A 19647-nucleotide genomic window follows, 5' to 3' on the forward strand; every position below is an offset into this window, starting at 1 on the left:
TTGTTTTTGTTTTTAGTGAGGCAATTGGGGTTAAGTGATTTGCCCAGGGTCACACAGCTAGTAAGTGTTAAGTGTCTGAGGTCAGATTTGAACTCAGGTACTCCTGACTCCAGGGCCGGTGCTCTATCCACTGCGCCAGCTAGCTGCCCCCCAAAAATCAGTTTTTAAAAATCGAGTTCTAAGTTCTCTCCATCCTTTCTGTCCTTCCCTCTTTCTTGAGAATGCAAACACTTTGACTTTTATTATACATATGAGGTCATGTCAAACATATTTCCATATTAAGCATGTTGCAAAAGAAAACACAAAGAAAAGAAAACAACAAAAATAAAGAAAGTTTAAAAAAAAAGTATGCTTCCATCAGCATTCAGAGTTCATCAATCTTTCTGGAGAAGGATAATATTTTTCATCCTGGATCCTTTGGAATTGTGTTGCATCATTGTCTTGATCAGAATAGCTAAGTCTTTCATAATTGATCATCCTTACAACATTGAGTTACTGTTTACAATGTCCTCCTGGTTCTGCTCACTTCACTTTGCATGAGTTCATATAAAGCTTCCCAGGTGTTTCTGCTCTTCATTTCTTATAGCACAATAGTATTCCATCACAATTATTTACCACAATTTGTTCAGCCATTCCCCAGTTAATGGACATCCCCTCAATTTCCAATTCTTTGTTACCACAAAAAGAGCTACTACAAACATGTTTGTACAAATAGGTCCTTTTCCTTTTTTTAAAAAAAATTTTCCTTTGAGGGGGCAGCTAGGTGGTGCAGTGGATAAAGCACCAGCCCTGGATTCAGGAGGACCTGAGTTCAAATCCGGCCTCAGACACTTGACACTTACTAGCTGTGTGACCCTGGGCAAGTCACTTAACCCCCATTGCCCCTCCAAAAAAAAAAAAAAAGAAAGAAAATAGAAAAAAAAATTTCTTTGAGATACAGACCTAGCAGTGGTATTGCTGGATCAAAGGGTAAGCACAGTTTTATAGCCCTTTGGGCATAGTCCCAGATTGTTTTCTAGAATGGTTATATTAATTCACATCTCCACCAACAGTGAATTAGTGTCCCAAGTTGTCCTTATCCCATCCTTGCTGTAGCATGTCGTTAGCCTTTGGAAGCTCTGCAAACAACAGCAACTTTAGGCTGAATCATTTTTTTCAATTTTGGAAAAGTTGCCAAGGTGTATGAGTAAGAAGAGAAAGCAAGTGGGAGGGGAGGGACACAGAGAGTGCAAATTAGGAGCGGTTACAGTGGGAGTGGCATCAGGCCTCAGGTGAGCTAACTCTTTCTCTTTTGAAAGGCATTGCCTCAACACCCGGTTTCTCAGCTTGATTCTTTAAATTTCTTTTGCCATTGCTTTTCCCCGGATTACTGCATAGCAAGGTAAGGGGAGGGGAGGGACATGGTGGGTTTTCCTTCTTCTGAAATTTTAAAAGAAAATAATAATTTTGAGTAGGAAGGGAGAGAAGCTCAACAAACAATGCAATGGCAAGTTCTTAGGAATGCTGGTTTCCTACCCATCACTTTGATCCTAATAAGCCAGGCAGTTTGACTTACTTCTCCCACTGTGAACTGGGAGTTCTGCTTCTGGCATTGAAATCAGACTTAACCATACAAGGCAGAAACATAGAGAGATAGATAACCCCTTCAGGTAGGTGACCACTGATTCATGAAGGAAGAAGTGGTTTGCCCAATATTCTGATTATGTTCTCTCAGTCTACCTTAGAATTCAGATTGTTGGTCTTTAATCTGTTTTGTTAAAACCTTCATATCAGTTTCAGAAAGGGTGTGTATCTTAAAGTAAGCAATTTTTTTTCAATTCTTAATTTGCTAATTACAAGGGAAACACTGGAATGACTGGTTCACTCTTATTAGCAGGTACTGCTTAACTGGGATTTAACTTTATTAATATAATACATTTGTATCCTAAATATGAAAAGAAAAAGATCAGAGGAAGGCTTCTAGTGTAAGGGTAGATAAATTATGGAGGCTTAATATTTACATTATTTAAAGTTTATAATATATAAATAACATTTAAATATTGCCTTAAAGTTTGCAAAATGCTTTGCCTATATTATTTAATTATTCTTGTTTCTGGGAAAATGTGTACTAGAAAATGATAAAATTGTCGGGTTCATGGAGAGAGGTTGTGAGCTTCATAGGTGAAAGAAGTACTCACACTAGTGGAATCACAGATACACCAAAGTACCAAAATTCAATACATTAGCCATATGAGTTTTGTTTTAAAAAAAACTTGATGAATTCAGTCATCAATTCAGGGTTAGCAAACGCTTTATTTTCAGTTTGTTTTTTTCAGAGAACATAGGGTTAAATATAGATCTGGAAGGGACCTTAGAGACCATGTAGTTTAACTCTCTCATTTTTCAGATGAAGAAACTGAGGCCCTGGGAAAGATAAGTGACTTGTCCAAGGTCCCACAGGTATAAGTGGCAAAAGTGGCACTAGGTAGTGGAGAGAGGTTTGGGCCTGGAGTCAGGAAGACCGGAGGTCAAATGTGACCTCAAACACCAGCTATGTGATTCTGGGAAAATAACTTCACCTCAGTCTGCCTCAGTTTCTTTATCTGTGAGATGGAAATAATTGTGACATTAACCTCCCAGAGTTATTGTGAGGATCAAGTGAGAGAATATTTGTAAAGTGCTTTGTAAACCTTAGAGTACTACACACATGTTGGCTCTTGTTGTTCTAAAGACTAAAGAGATGAATCTTCTCTCATGGGGAAATGGGTCCTCATGAATCCCTCTTATTTCAATATTTAATCTACATTTTCTCTTTGGCATCAAAGCATAATATTCTCCCACAATCATTGCAGTTACATCCTAACCACAGTGAAATGAGGCCCAAGATATTTTTGGATGGTTGAGGGTATCAAGACTAAGAAGAATGGGGTGGAATGAAGAAATGATTGAAGTTATGTTGCTGTGAACACTGAAGTGAGGCTCCGTGAATTTGGAGAGGATAATTTGTTGTACCAATTCTACCTTGCCATCGGCAAATGAAGTAGATAATTTCTTGGGTCTTTCTACCTAATTTTTTTGTTTTGTTTTGTTTTTGCGGGGCAATGGGGGTTAAGTGACTTGCACAGGGTCACACAGCTAGTAAGTGTCAAGTGTCTGAGGTCAGATTTGAACTCAGGTACTCCTGAATTCAGGGCCGGTGCTTTATCCACTGTTCCACTTAGCCGCCCCCTCTACCTAATTGTTATAATGATTATTCAACATTCACAGTCATCTTATATCTAGAGAGTACTCTAAGCACTAGTATTTCCAGACTTTTTTTTTCAATGCCTACTTATTTTAGCCATGCAAGTTTGAATCAGGTTAGGCAGGTCTCAGTTAACAGACCTATGATCTTAAGAAGACTATGCCAGTTCCCAGCCATATTGCAGATGCTGAGTAATTTCCTTGTGGGTGGAGAGGCAGAGGACTTGTACTATGGCTTTGCTTAATCCAAACTAATTCCCAAGACACTGTGCAATAGAATAAAGTAGAAAACATTTTTAAAAGTGTTTGCCAATGTAATGTTAAATCTAGATAAAAATGCATAAAAAGAGCATTTAAGAGATATATTTATAAAACTGGTTATTTATCCAGGCAAAATTATTCGATTTTATTTTTGTGTGTCTCTGGAGAAGGCCCACATCAGTTTTTTCAGATGCCCTCCTCCAGGTAACAGAGCCTCTACCAAATTACCTTCTATATATTTTGCATATACTTAAATAGGTGCATGTTGTCCCTCCAGATAGAATGTAAACTCTTTCAGGGTAGAGGCTATTTAATTTCTGTCTCTCTGTACCTAGCCCACAGTTGGCACTTAATAAATACTCCTTGATTGATTAATTAGGAGAACACATTGTCTTGTTTTGTTTCATACAATGGTTCCAATTGAAAATTGCTTTTCTAGGTTTATGGTTACAAATGCTTTTATCCAAATCTTTGAAAGTCTGTGGTCCTGATCATCTCTACCCTCCTGATTGCTGCATTCCTTTCTTTGAATAGTATGGGTGGCTTCATTTTTCTCAATATTAAGACAGGTGGACAGGTCTGTCACAAAAGTGCAATTGTAAGAGTGTGCAAACCAATTTGGAAAAGTAAGACCAAGTCACTAGAAAACTAATTAGAGCAGATACAAATTAGTTTGAAGGTAATTAGCAACAACAACCCTCGCTGTCATGTTAAAATACAAAACATAGTATTGGCAAATGCCATTTGTTCATTTATTCATCCCACATTTATGGAGCACCTATTCCCATTCAAGGAGCTATGCTAGACAGCTAAAACATGGCTTTAATCCTTAAAAAGTTTACAATCTGGGGGGCAGCTAGATGGCACAGTGGATAAAGCACTGGCCCTGGATTCAGGAGATCCTGAGTTCAAATCCGGCCTCAGACACTTGACACTTACTAGCTGTGTGACCCTGGGCAAGTCACTTAACCCTCATTGACCCACTCAAAAAAAAGAAAAAGTTTACAATCTGGGGACAGCTAGGTGGCGCAATGGATAAAGCATGGGCCCTGGATTCAGGAGATCCTGAGTTCAAATGTGACCCCAGACAGTTGACACTTACTAGCTGTCCCGCCCCCCCCCCAAAAAAAAAGCTTACAGTCTAGTAGGGTAGCTGAGACACAGACTTAGAAATATGATGAAAAAGAGAACATCACAAGTGCATAAAATGGGTACTACTAGTCCAAAGTACTAGATAGGATGGGAGGTTTCATTAGGAGCTGGCAATTGAACTCAGTCATGAGTAGAATTTCAGTAGACTGGATTGACAAATGGGGAATAGTGCAAACAAACGCATACAGGAGAGTACAGGGTGTGTTCAGGGGACACTGAGTTGTTCACTTTGGCAGGAATATTGAGAATGTATGTGGAAGCAGTATGAGATAAGATTAGAAAGGTGGATTGGAGCCAGATTCTGGAGGACACTGAAGGCCAGGCTTTCAGTCACTAAACATTACACAGAAAGTGATGTGATTAGGGCTATACATTAGGTCGATTAATCTGGCAGAAAAGTGGAGGATGGATTTGCAGGAGAGACTGACTTGGGGTGGAGAAGTAGGCTCTGGCAACAGCCCTCCCTCCACCCTCCCCATTGTTGGTTTTTTGTCCTTCATGCTCAAAGAGGATCAAAATGACATCACTATGTTGGGGTCAGTGTACAATGTGCCCATCTGTGGCTGATCAGACCAATACAAGGTCAGGAGGCTCTACCATCAGTTGGGCACAAATAGTCTGTATGAACATTCAGGATGGAGGTGTCTCTAAATTTGTCCATCTCATGTTGGTTTTTTGGAGCTATTTTTATTCTGCTTTGCTCATAGAGCACAGCACCTTCTTTGATGCAGGCACACCATATTGCACAGTTCTGTGCCAGTGTCTCCCATGTCTCACAATTGATAACCAAAGTTCTTCAGGGAAACCTTGTGTGATCTTGTATTATTTCTTTTGGACCCCACACCCTCCCACAAGTAATGAGAATATGAACTAGGGTGATGGCCATGAAGATGGTGAAGAAAAGGGACAGATGTGGGAGATATAATAATGTAGTCAATACCTATACATGACAATTTTTGTGAGCAAAAGAGAATTATAGAGTTGGTACTACAAATGGTAAAAAGAACCAGAAAATAAAAATCAAATCAGTTACTGCTAAGGGCACTAACTTTCTTGCCCTTTACTCATTCATTTTTCTTTCTCTATCCCCTCTGCTCATCTTTGCTCATATACACAGTGAATCCGTCTTTTCAGTAAGCCAATCAAGAGTACAGACAAGATGCTGTGTTCTGAATATGGACAGTAAATGCATAACATTTACAAGAATGAATTAGAGTCCAAGACTGAATGAAATATTTTCTTTTTCCTAGACAGTGGTTTTAGATGTTTGTGGATTGAGAATTATAGCTCATTTTTTTAAGATGAGGAACTAGTCACCAGTGTCAGAACATGAAGTTATGAAGTTCTACATAGCTTGTAAAAAAAAAAAAAGCTGTTCTGGGGCTGTTTGAGACTTGAACTTGATAGGAGAAGTTTAGTGAATGTCAAGGAATCACCTTTTTTAAACCTAGCTGAAGAGAAGCAAATGAAACCCTAGGCATAAATAAGAAAGATGTAACAACCCCTTTTATCCCCAAAAGAGGATATCTGTTATAGGTCTTTGTCCCTCTTTTCCCACGCAGGGCTTCATTGTAAGATGGTAATGCAAGGTAACAAAAGATCATTGAAAGATTCAACAAACAAAAACTTTAGAGGCAGGGATGAAATGATTCAACAAATACATTGCCAACCGATCTACCAGATGAATGGCTGAAAAAGGCATTGTGGTTTATGGGAGCCCACATTGGACTGAGAGACAGGATATGCAGGTTCTGACTTGCTACTGTGATCTGGGGAATTCTCACCTGTCAAAACGAACTCAGACTAGGTAATCTCCAATGTCCCTTCCAACACTACAAGTTCTATGATAAATAACCTTAAAGTAAGAAAAATCAGTGTTAGTTTAAAAATATCGATGCCAAAAGTCTCTCCCTATTCCTAAAGAAACAATTTTGGATTCATAAAGACATCAGACTTTTAGAACTTGTAAAAACTGAACCTCTAATCATGTCATTGTTATCAAGAAAGTAGCTGAGGAGGAAGATAGTATACTGGAAAGAGACTGGGAAAGAAGGAGGCTGAGATTCTAGTTTTTACTCAACCTTTGACTAACTGTATGATGGGTTTTGTAACCTGGAAACCATGAAATTGTTTTTTAAATATTTTGATAACGATATTTCAATATACTTGGTTTCCTTTGTAATTCTACATTTTTATTTTGTGCTTTTAAGATATATATATATTTACATCTATATGAATATACATAGTCGTGTCTAATATATAGACTTTAAATATATCAATGTATCTATAAATATGCACATACGTAGTTATATCTAATGTTAATCACCTCTAGGTGGGGAAGAGGGAAGAAAAAAGGAAAAAAATTTACATGATAACTTTATTATATATTTAAAAGGAATAGCAAGTTGTACATAAAAGATTTGCAGTTTCATGTGTAATCATCTTTTTTATTATTATGATGATGCTGTGTTACAGAAATGCTTGTTTTATTCTGTAAAATAAAAACAAAATAAATTTTTAAAAATTTAAAATGATATTATTGTGAGAAGGGGTCTATAACCTTCACCAGACTTGCCAAAGGAGCTTACAGGCCAAAAAAGCTTAGGAAACTCTAGATGATGTCCAAGGGTTCCTTCCGTACCTCTCTAGGCCTCAGTTTCCTTGCTTGTAAAGTAAGGGACTTATATAAAATCATATAAGGTCCTTTCTGGCTCAAAAATTTTGTGATCTGATGACGTGGCTTCTCTTAAAGTTGGATTCTTATTACTCAATCTTACTAAGGAAGATAAATAGATAAAGCATTTCTTAAGTGCTTTCTATGTTCCTGGAACTGTGCTAAGTGCTGTGGATGCAATTAAAAACAGGCAGGACAGTCCCTGCCCTGAAGGAGTTTACATTCTGCAAGACAACCTATAAAAGAGAAGTGGAAGGGGGAGGAGAGATGAAGGCTGTAGATGTCGGAAAGTGTGGAAGGAATGTCGTTTCTGAAAGACAGCAAGATTAATAGAGATGTAGAGCATATTCTCAGAGGCTTGCAGATGTCCAGACTCATTTTAGAAATAGAAGAAACAGTTGGATATCATCCAGAGCTTTTATGGCTCATGGACTTCTTTGGAAGTCTGGTGAAGGTTATGGACCCCTTCTCAGAATAATATTTTAAAAGTGTAAAATTTAAAATATATATATATATATATATATATACAAGGGATTACAAGGGTGTTTGAAGCCAGGGAGTGACTAACTGGAAGCCCTGGCATTCACTGTCTGAAGCACTTTGGATGGAAGTCATTAAAACACTGCATTGCTCTGTAGGAGGAAACATTTTTGCTTCTATTAACGGTCATTGTTAGATTCCTGTTTATAATTATCATTGTTTTTGTAGGAAGTTGATGTGCTGTTAATAGTGCTGACATCTGGTTAAAATGACTTTGTTGTGTCGTTGTGTCATCAGGTTGATGCCTGGCTGTGACCACTGGCAAGCCTTGTTGTGTTAACTTGGGCCCTGTGTGGATACAAAACTGAACCCATTCTTTTCAGTCATTTTGGGCCAATCGTTGGACAGATGGATTCTAAGTACCATGTGTGATTGGTCATCATAATCCAAATAAGGCTCAATTTGGTCACAGGATCAGAGGATTTAAAAGTATGTAGAACCAAAAATTGTTTTTACATGTAATTGGGGGAAAAATATGATTTTTTAAAAAGCACATAGAACTACAGAGCCTAGTAGGGTTTATTTAAATATGTATAGCTAACATTTATAGAGCACTTTAAGGGTTGAAAAGTGCCTTATGTATATTTTCTCATTTCAGTCTAACAACAACCCTATGAGGTAGGTCCTGTCATTATCCCCATTTTACAGATGAAGAAACTGAGGCTAAGAGAGGTTAAATGATTTTCCCAGGCTAGTAAGTGTCTGAGGCCAGAATCAAACCCAAGTCTTCTAATTATAGGTCCTACTATGCTATCCATTCAGCCATGATCCCTCTAGGCACGGTATTTGTTTTCTTTATCTCCTACTGTGTTTTTGCTTTTGATTACATTCATTATTAATACGTTGTAAGCTTCTGAGGGCAAGGGATGTTTTATTTTTGTCTTTGTCTTTCCAGCACCAAGCCCAGTGCTTTGCATGTAGCCAAAGCTAAACAAGAGCTGGTCAAATGGTGTCCAGTGTTAGAAGGGAGTGCTCAGGAAGACTGTTGAGTTTGTACATCATATGTTAATGGTTGAAATGACCTTCCCAAAACACAAAGAAGAGTTTTATGGGAGCGGTACAGGTCATTATATTGAGGAGGCCTGATCTCATGTGTGACTCACGCATGGTCATTCCCATCTAGCAGGAGGAAACATATTCAATGGAAAGGTTGGTTGTTAGGGGGAAAGCCCTCTCTTTGATACATCATCTTTAGTGAGGTATGCACTGACTTCAGTTTTCTAACAAGTGTTAACTTCGAGCCTTTAATTGAAAAATAGTATTAATTAAATTATGTCATGAATTGCCTTAAAAGCTATGAGAATCTTTTATTCATATAGTGTCATTCAGGTTAAATGCATTGCAAAATGTTTTTGAGAATGAATAATGCCTGGGCTACACAAGAAGGAATAAAGTTAATTTTTGTTCTTTGCAGGTTTAGGTCATTGTATCCAAAAGCTCTCACTGAACAATATTGCCCTTGTTACACAAGAGGCTTTGCATTCGAATGCCCTCATCAATTATTTCAAAAATTCAGAGCATTTCTTTCCATGGAAAGAATTTTGAAAATATAAAATGATATCTTACTATTGACGATGTAATTACATCCACTCTAGGTTCCCAAGCAAACAACACACACACCCACACACACCCACACACACCCACACAAAAGACACATGGGAGTTATTTATTAGTCAGCTGCATTGTTAAATATTGATTTTTAAAACCAATTTGGTTATATGCCCCTTCATGTTTGAGAAGCTGTTATTTCTGGGTTTGAAAGGACTTGTATAATGCAAAAGAAAATAGTTAAAATGAAAATAATGGTTTCATTAGTATGAGTAAGTGAATGAATGTGGGGGGGAGGGTGTAGGGGAGTGTTAAAACCATCAAATTTGTCAGCATAACAAGCTTGCTTTGCTGTCTGATTATGGATTTTTACCCTCTATGTCCCTTAACTAGAATTTTCCACAGGTACCATTGGGATGCTGGGATAAAATAAGGAAGGACTCTAGAATAACAAGGGGCACATCTTGTGATAACCTTTTGGGGATGACATGGGCAAAGGTAGCATAGGATGGACGGGTATGGATGGGTTCCGATTGGATCATTGGTGCCAACTCCTGAGATGATGAGATGATGGGATCCATCTGAATATTTGAGAGAGTCCTATAATAGGGACCCTCAACCTTTTAAAAAAAAATTTTGGAGCTACTTTTCACTTTCTTGAAAACTTGAGATGATTGATAATAGTGTCATTTTAGGGTAAGGTAGAAGAGGAAATTGCTGACAGTTAAGTGGAGTGCTGGGGAGAGGGTGCTAAGGTCAGCTGTGCTTACCTTCTCATTGTGAATCCTTGGGGTGGGGTGAGGTGGGGTTGCCTGGGCAACTGCTTGAAAATCTACCATTTAAAACTTTTAAGATTTACTGCTTTATCCAAAGGTATTGGTTAGAGATTCTTGCCCCATATTTTATGTTTGGTGTGCTTTCTTTTAAAAGGAAATATTGATGCATTTTGTTTTTTACACAGCATTAACTTTCATATGACAAACATCCAAAGAAATATCCCCCCAAAGTTAAGCAAAACAGTACAATGGAGTAATTTTCACTGATAGTATATGGCATTTCCCATGTCTGTAGTTCACTATTTGTTAATAGAAAGAAATGCTATGTGCTTTAAGTTTAATAATAATTTGTTGTTTGGCATACTTTCAGATTCTTTTTTTCCATATCAATTTGCTAATGTCAACTAAGCTAAATGATATTATGAGTTATATAGAGCATAACCATTTGTGAACCTCCCTGGTCTTTAAAGCAAACACATACTTAAAAAATGATGAGGGGGGCAGGCAGTTCTTGTTTGTTTTTTGTTTTGTTTTGTTTTTGTCTATCAGATTAAACTATTTTAGTTTAGAGAAAAAGTTGTTGTTTTTTAATCTATTTATTTATTTATTTTGTGGGGCAATGAGGGTTAAATGAATTGCCCAGGGTCACACAGCTAGTAAGTGTCAAGTGTCTGAGGCTGGATTTGAACTCAGGTCCTCCTGAATCCAGGGCCGGTGCTTTATCCACTGCACCACCTAGGAGAAAAAGTTTATTGATCTGCTTTGAGTCTAGCTTGGAAATTCACAAAAACCAGTGTACACATAGCAGGAACTTAATAAATCTTTGTTTGAAATGAATTATAGTTGACTCTTCTCTTTTGTAAAGGGAAAAACAATACAGATTATTCAAAGATAGAATTTAATTTGGGGAGTCAAACAACTCAGGCTATATATATTGATCTTTTTCAATGAATATCTTCTTTCTTTCAGAATTTTACTTATCTAACGGATAGTATAATCCCACTGAGTGGGGGCCCTGTGATTTGCTAGCATATAGTTCACCTGCCTAGAGGGCAAATGAAATCAGGCCTTAAAGCAATTGAAGACTCTCTGTCCCTCCTTTAGATTCCTTTTGCTTTCAATGAGAATTCTGAGTGAGAGCCAGCACCAAGCACATTTGGCTCCATTACTATTTCCTTAATCTAATGATGTGGAGAGTAGGAGGAAGAAGATGACAGCATGTCTCAGAGAGGATGCTCATATTGGAAAGCATGAATATTGTCAGTGGAAATATCTCTTTCCTCTGCACAGCTTTTTCAGGCTGAGAGATTTTTGGGAAACCTACCTATAAGACTGTCCTCACACTCAAGATAGATATACTTTGTGTTATCTCTGACTTCATGTGTTACATTGTGTGAAAAGACACAGCCACTTAGTAAAAGCTCACTTCTAGGGGTTCACTAGTGATATTCTTTCTCAATTCTCAGCTTTTGACATTTTTGTTCAAATTGCACATTTAGGTCGTACTTATGCACATAACTTCAGCCTTGAGATTTTGGACTGTCATTGGAGATGGGTTAAAAGAAAGCTCTCAACCAGATTTCCTGTGATGGAGTTGATAGAAATGACTGCCCAAATCTATATATATGACAGCATAGTGCCTGAGGTTGCATTTACACCCCCCCCCCTTTTTTTGTGAGGCAATTGGGGTTAAGTGACTTGCCCAGGGTCACACAGCTAGTAAGTGTCAGTTGTCTAAGACCAGATTTAAACTCAGGTCCTCCTGACTCCAGGGCCGGTGCTCTATCCACTGTACCACCTAGCTGCCCCATTTATACCCTTTCAATATTCGACTGAGTTAATTTGATTGAGCATACCTAATCTTGGGCAGCTAGGTGGTGCAGTGGATAGAGTACTGGGCCTGGAATTAGGAAGACTCATCTTCATGAGTTCAGATCCAGCCTTAGACACTTACTATGTGATCTTGTATAAGTCACTTTACCCTGTTTGCCTCAGTTTCCTCATCTGTAAAATGAGCTGGAGAAATGGCAAACCACTCCAGTATCTTTTTTTTTTTAAATAAGGCAATTGGGGTTAAGTGACTTGCCCAAGGTCACACAGCTAGTAAGTGTTAAGTGTCTGAGGCTGGATTTGAACTCAAGTACTCCTGACTCCAGGGCCAGTGCTCTATCCACTGTGCCACCTAGCTGCCCCCAGTATCTTTTCTAAGAAAACCCTGAATGGGATGAGGAAGAGTCAGACATGACTAAAATGACTGAACAACAACAAATCCCATTTGTTATCTGACTATGGTGGCTCTCATATACTTCTTGTATTGGAATTATTTGTATCTGTGTCATTTCTTCATCAAATTTGTAAACTGTGGAGAGTCAAGGACTGTATCTTATAATTCCTTTTATTTTCCAGTGCCAAGCAGATAGTGAGTATTCAATAGACACTTGTGGATTCTTATGCTGATTATGGATTAATTAATTATTTATTAATTATGATTATGGGATTCTTCTACTCTCTCAGGGAGGGCATTGCCTGTCTATTCTTGGTCCACTTCTCTCTACATTTTCTCATTTGATTATCTTATCACCTCCCATATCTTTTCTCCTCTCTCATTGTAGATGACTTTTAAATTTATATATCTAGCCCTAATGTTTATAAATATATAATATATAAATAACATATACCATATGTTTACATACGTAAGATATACACATACATGTTTATTGACTAATGTCACTCTTGAACATCACCAACTTCCTATTTGACATCTCCACCTTGATATCCATTCCATCAGTATCTCAAAGTTAGCATGTCTAAAAAGGAACATATATTTTCAGACTCAGGGGATAAGTTCCTGTTTCTGATGAGAGCACTGCCATCCTCAATAGTCACCCAGAATCTTAGCTTTTGAGTTATCTTTGACCTGCTCTTTCCCTCAGTACCCAAATCCAATCAGTTGCCATGCCTTATCAATTCTACAACATCTCTTATATTCATTGCAATTGCTCTCCCTGGTTCCAGTTTTTCTCCTCTTCAAAATGTCATCCACGCAGCTGCCAAAATAATATTTCTAAGGCTTGGCAGCCCTGACTGTGTCATTTTAGATCTCAAAGTAGTTCAGTGGCTCCTTACTGCCTTTATGACAAACTACAAACTACTCAGACTGACATTTCAGGCCCTCCACATTTTTCTAGGTTATTCTACACTGTTCCCCTTCATTCACTTCTGCTTTCCTGCAAAATAGGATCACTAGTCATTCTCCAAAGTCAACATTCCATTTTCTGCTTCCATGCATGTGTACAAGCAGTCCTATGTCCTATTTTTTTTTTTTAACGGGCAATGGGGTTAAGTGACTTGCCCAGGGTCACACAGCTAGTAAGTGTTAAGTGTCTGAGGTCGGATTTGAACTCAGGAACTCCTGAATCCAGGGCTGGTGCTTTGTCCACTGCGCCACCTAGCTGTCCCCTCCTATGTCCTATTTCCATGGAATGCAGGGAATCCTTCTCTTCCAGGCTCATCTCAGTTGTCTCTTCCTCCCTATTTCCCTAATTTCCTCCAATGTTAACAATCTTTTTCTGTTTTGAATTAACTTGTATTTAGTTATTTGTGTCCATATTATATTCCCCTTATGATATATGGTTCATGGGGGCAGAGATTGGTTTTTTTTATATCTCTGGTACCTAGCAAAGTGTTTTGCACAAGTTTGGGGTTTTTTTATTTTAAAAGGTTATTTTTGTTACATTTTTAATTCCAAGTTGTCTCCCTCTCTCCCTTCCAAACCCACATTAGAGAAAGCCAACATTTAGTATATGTGTATATATATGATATATACATATACACATGTGTGTATGGGTATATATATGTTTGCATGTGTATTTGTGTACATGTACATGTGAAACCATACACTACATACTTACATATATCAGTTCTTTCTCTGGAGGAAGATAGCATTTTTACCATATTAAAATAGGTTACTTATTCATAGTTACTCTTCAAACAATAGTGTTGTTATTGTATATAATGTTCTCTTGGTTCTGCTAATTTCACTCTGCATTATTTCATAATAGTCTTTGCATGTTTTTCTAAAACCAATCTGTTTGTCATTACTACAGTACAGTGGTATTCCATCGTGGTCATATAACACAACTTATTCAGTCATTCCCAAATTGATGGCCATCCCTTCACTTTCCAGTTCTTTGCCCCCACAAAGAGATCTGCTATAAATATTTTAGAACATGTAGGTTCTTTTTATTTTCCCCTGATCACCTTAGGAAATAGCCCTAATAATTATATTATATAATTATATACAGTTTTATAACTATTTGGGCATAATTCCAAATTGCTCTCCAACATGGTTGGATTGATTCACAATTCTACCAACAGTGTATTAGTGTCCCAATTTTTCCACATTCTCTCCAATGTTTATTATTTTCCTCTTCTTTCATTTAGCCAATCTGTTTAGTGTGAGATGGTAAACTCAGAGTTGTTTTAATGTGCATTTCTCTAATCAGTGATGATTTAAAGCATTTTTTCATATGTTTATATATAATCTATAGCTCTGATTTCTTCCAAAAATTACCTCTTCATATTCTTTGACCATTTATCAATTGGGGAATGACTTATAGATATGAGACCTTTATCTGAGAAACTGGCTATAATTTTTTCTTCCAAATTTTTCACTTTCCTTTTAATCTTGGTTTTGTTGGGTTTATTTGTGCAAAACCTTTTCAATTTAATGTAATCAAAATTATCCATTTTACATCCCACAAAGCTCTCTATCTCTTGTTTCTTTATAAATTCTTCTCTTAGCCATAAATCTGATAGGTAGTACATTCCATGCTCCACAGATAGGATTTTAATAAGTGCTTGTTGAATTGAATCAAATATTTGCTAGCTCAGAACCTTTGCAAGGGATGATCTATGTTTCATTCTTCACTCTTTGCTACTTTTGACACTCAATTGACTCACCTGGTCCTTGAAACTACTTTGACTTAAGTGATGTTGGATTCTCGAGGTTTTCTTCTCTTAATTGAGTTGCTCCTTTACTGTTTCCTCGAATAATTCCTCTTCCTCTTCCCATCCTCAAAATGTCTTTGTCCCCCAGATTTCAGATCTCTGTCCTATTCTTCTCTCTCTCTCTCTCTCTCCAGTCTCTCATTTGGTCACTTTATTTGCTCCTATGACTTCAGCTGCTGTCTCTCCGCAGACAAAAGGCTTCCATGCCTATATTTCAGGCCCGTCCTTTAACCTGCCCTTCCTTCTGATCTCCCTGTTTGTGTTAGTCCCCTTGGCTCCCTATTGTCATTGACTCCTGCCTCCCTTCTGCCCCTCCCATAGCCTGTCAGTGGCCAAATCCTGCCCCTCACAGTTTTCACAGTTTCTCAGATAATAACTCACATTTTTGTAGCACCCAAAGGTTTGCTTCACAACCGCTCTGTGTGGTAAATAGTGCAAGTATTATTATCCCCATTTTACAAAGAAATGGAAGTTCTGAGAGAGATCAAGGAAGTTGCCCATAATCATAAAGCTAGTAAGTGTTTGATTAGAACCTGGGATGGGACTCCACTATGGGTCTTTTCATTCTGCCTCCCTCCTATTGGTTTAGGTTCCTGTTACATCATCTGGATCCCTGTAATACCCTCCTAACTGGTCTCCCTTAGGGCATTCCACCCTACACATGTTAGTTAGATTATTTCTTTTTTTTCTTTTGTAGGGCAATGAGGGTTAAGTGACTTGCCCAGGGTCACACAGCTAGTGAGTGTCAAGTATCTGAAGTCGAATTTGAACTCAGGTCCTCCTGAATCCAGGGCCAGTGCTTTATCCACTGTGCCACCTAGCTGCCCCTTAGATTATTCTTTTTAATGTAATTCTTACCTTTTTAATCTAATCTGTCAAATCCTTCTTAAAATTATAAACATGCAATGGTTCCCCATTGACTGTAGAATAAAGTCCTAGAAGAGATAGATCAGGATCATCATGGATTGGTCTTGACTTAGCTATTCAGCTTCATTTCTCATTCCTTCTCTTTATGACCTCTAAGCTTCAGCCACACCATCATTGCTATCTCAGAATGCACTTCTTGTTTTCCTGTTTCTGTGCTTTTGCTGATGCTGTTGTTTCAGCCAAGAATACCCTTTCTCCATCTCTGCCTTTTAAGATCTGGTTCAAATGCCACCTCCTCTGTGAGGCCTTTTTAGATACCCCCTAGGCAGAAGTAATCTCTCTCCCTATTTTATACCTTTCTTATTGCAATATCACATCTTGTATTAATAGTTGTGTGTGCATATATCACATTCTCCCTACCAGACTTTAAGCTCCTTCAAAGCAGGGACCATGTCTTATTCATCTTGTAGACCACAGAAACAAAGAGTAGAATGACTCACATATATTCACTAGCTTTGTGACTATTGGCCAGTTACTTAACTTCTCTGGACCTTGGTTTTCCTATTTGTAATAATACATTGCCTTCCTCATAGGTTTGTTATGAGAATAACATACTTTTGCCACAGGCACTTTGTAAATTTCTTTATAAATATGTTACTCCCATATTGTACTTTCATTTGTTGAATGAATGAGTGAATATGCTACCGTGATTGGCATGACTACTCTTTTTTTTTTTTTGGTGGGGCAATGGGGGTTAAGTGACTTGCCCAGGGTCACACAGCTAGTAAGTGTCAAGTGTCTGAGGTCGGATTTGAACTCAGGTACTCCTGAATTCAGGGCTGGTGCTTTATCCACTGCGCCACCTAGCCACCCCTCTTTTTTTTTAAAATAAGACAATTGTTTTATTTCTTTTACCACATTAATTGTGTAAGATAGAAAAGACAAAGTATAGCTATAGCCAGAATAAACCCCTCAATTATTTCATTACACCCAGTATATTCCTCCCCACTGAAAGGTAAAGGCTATATAAGCAAAGTTTCAAAATAAGTAAAATTTATCTTTCTTTTCCCCTCTTCTACAAATTTCCCTTCTGCCCTCAACATCACCCTCCCCTCTTCTCCCCTAGCACCACTCCCCATGGCTCAGTGCTTTAATGCTTCCTTTTGTCTAAACCCTCCTACTGAAACACCTCCCTACCTTCCCTAGTTCTATCTCCATAGGGACCAGTGTTCCAAAATTACTTTTTTTCTCCTTCCCAAAACTCTTCCCCCACAAATTTCCATTCCCCTGGTGCTAGACAACAGGGAAGGAAATTTCTTGAATCTGCTTTAATAAGATTATTATACTACAGAAAAAAAAAAGGTTTTCATATCTTGATGGGGGATGACTCTACTCTTAATGAATGGTAATTGTGAGTAAATTAGTCAAAGTTTAGGTTAAGGAGCAGTCTGGGACAGAAGTTCTTAACTTGGGGTCTAGAGATCCTGGTGGGATTTACATATATATTTCAGGGGTCTGTATTTTTTTTTTGTGGGGCAATGAGGGTTAAATGACTTGCCCAGGGTCACACAGCGAGTGTCAAGTGTCTGAGGCTGAATTTGAACTCGGGTCCTCCTGAATCCAGGGCCAGTGCTTTATCCACTGTGCCATCTAGCTGCCCCCCATAAATTTGTTTTTAAAATATGTTGATAACTGTATTTTTAATGAAAAATTAATTTATGGAATAAAATAAGAATTTTCATAACATAGCATAATTAAAAAAAAGATTATTGCACATGAGACTGTAAATCTATTGTGTATAACTTGCTATTCTTTTAAAATATATAATGAAGTTATCACATAAAATTTCTTTTTTTCCCTACTTCTCCCCTCCCCCAACCCTAGAGATGGCTACCATCAGACACATATATGTATATATATGTAAAATCACGCTATGCATGCTTCTATTTATCAGTTCTCTCTCTGGATGCAGACTATAACTGCTTTCCTTATGTATTTTAAAACATTATTCCAAGAAGGAGAGCTCTCTGTGGCACCCAAACTTTGACTGGCTGACCTGGGCCAGTTTGCCCCTCCTTAGTCAATCACTACCCCTTCCTTAGTGCTCACCACACTGAAGTCAAACTTAGTATGGACATCTGATTGGCATAGCTAATTGCAGCTCAGGACTTCAGAACTCAATCCACCAGCTTCAGTGTCCTTAGCTGGGCTCATAGATGTGTGTCACCATGCTTGGTAACAACAAATGAAGGCAGAATTATTGTACTGTTGAAGTGGTACAATTCAGAAATATCTTAAATACCACTATTTTAAATAAAGACTTGGGGGACAGCTAGGTGGCACAGTGGATAAAGCACTGGCCCTGCATTCAGGAGGACCTGAGTTCAAATCTGGCCTCAGACACTTGACACGTTCTAGCTGTGTGACTCTGGGCAAGTCATTTAACCCTCATTGCTCCACAAAAAAAAATAATAAAATAAATAAATAATAAAAAAATAAGTAATCACTTAAGATGTGTGTGTGTGTGTATGTAAAGAATCCTGTGTTCCTTCTTCCATTGGACTCTAGAACCTCCAGGTATGGAGATCTTGGATTATTTCATATGCTGTAGATGAGATTTTTATTGAGATGCCATGTGATTTTATGAGTGCAATATTTCCCTTTACTTTTCTGTCTTAGGCCCACCATGGATGCGCTACGATTGGCAAATTCAGCTTTTGCGGTTGACCTTTTCAAACAGCTGTGTGACAAGGAAACGACAGGCAATGTCCTTTTCTCTCCAATATGTCTTTCTACTTCCCTGTCCCTGGCTCAAGTAGGCACCAAAGGGGATACAGCCGATGAAATCGGAAAGGTGAGCTTCAGATTCTTTGTTTTCATTTTTGAGAGTTAGTGATATTTGCTTTTCCTTGGACAATGTCCAGGGGGAAAGTGGGAATATTTTAGTGTAGTATTACTGCAAGAATTAAGGCACAGCCAATTTTCTTCATACCTACACTCTCATATTAAACAGGCAGTTTCTGCAATGGAATTACGTGGTTTTGCACAATTTACTCTGCTATTTTATTTTATTATTATTATTATTATTTTTGGCGAGGCAATTGGGGTTAAGTGACTTGCCCAGGGTCACACAGCTAGTAAGTGTCAAGTGTCTGAGGCTGGATTTGAATTCAGGTCCTCCTGACTTCAGGGCCGGTGCTCTATCCACTGTGCCACCTAGCTGCCCCTACTCTGCTATTTTAAAATAAGTCCTGGTCTATCTGATTCAGGCCAGTGGAACCCCCAAAAAAGTGTTTTATATCAGGCTTTGTTGTATAGTAGAAAGATTCATGAACTATCTAAAACTGGGTTCTGGTCCATGCTTTATTTATTTATTTGTTTGTTTGTTTGTTTGTTTGTTTATTTATTTATTTATTTGCTGAGGCAATTGGGGTTAAGTGACTTGCCCAGGGTCACACAGCTAGTAAGTGTTAAGTGTCTGAGTCCAGATTTGAACTCAGGTCCTCCTGAATCCAGAACCGGTGCTCTATCCACTGAGCCACCTAGCTGCCCCTAGTCCATGCTTTATATATGCTCTAGTCCACGCCAATAACTATG

At 38.1% G+C, this 19647-nt stretch overlaps 1 protein-coding gene across 1 annotated transcript in view; it reads left to right on the forward strand.

Annotated features, from left to right (window-relative positions):
* The first annotated feature begins 1285 nt into the window (after window positions 1-1285).
* SERPINB5 (serpin family B member 5) overlaps window positions 1286-19647 on the forward strand; it is a 40456-nt gene continuing 22094 nt past the window's right edge. Inside the window, exons 1-2 of the mRNA XM_043977505.1 lie at window positions 1286-1381; window positions 18730-18904. Of these exons, the coding sequence (XP_043833440.1) occupies window positions 18737-18904 (168 nt within the window). The 5' untranslated portion in view covers window positions 1286-1381; window positions 18730-18736. The remainder of the gene's footprint in view (window positions 1382-18729; window positions 18905-19647) is intronic.

The sequence above is a fragment of the Dromiciops gliroides genome, chromosome 1 (assembly GCF_019393635.1).
Source record: "Dromiciops gliroides isolate mDroGli1 chromosome 1, mDroGli1.pri, whole genome shotgun sequence".
In the NCBI taxonomy this organism is placed as follows: Eukaryota; Metazoa; Chordata; class Mammalia; order Microbiotheria; family Microbiotheriidae; genus Dromiciops; species Dromiciops gliroides.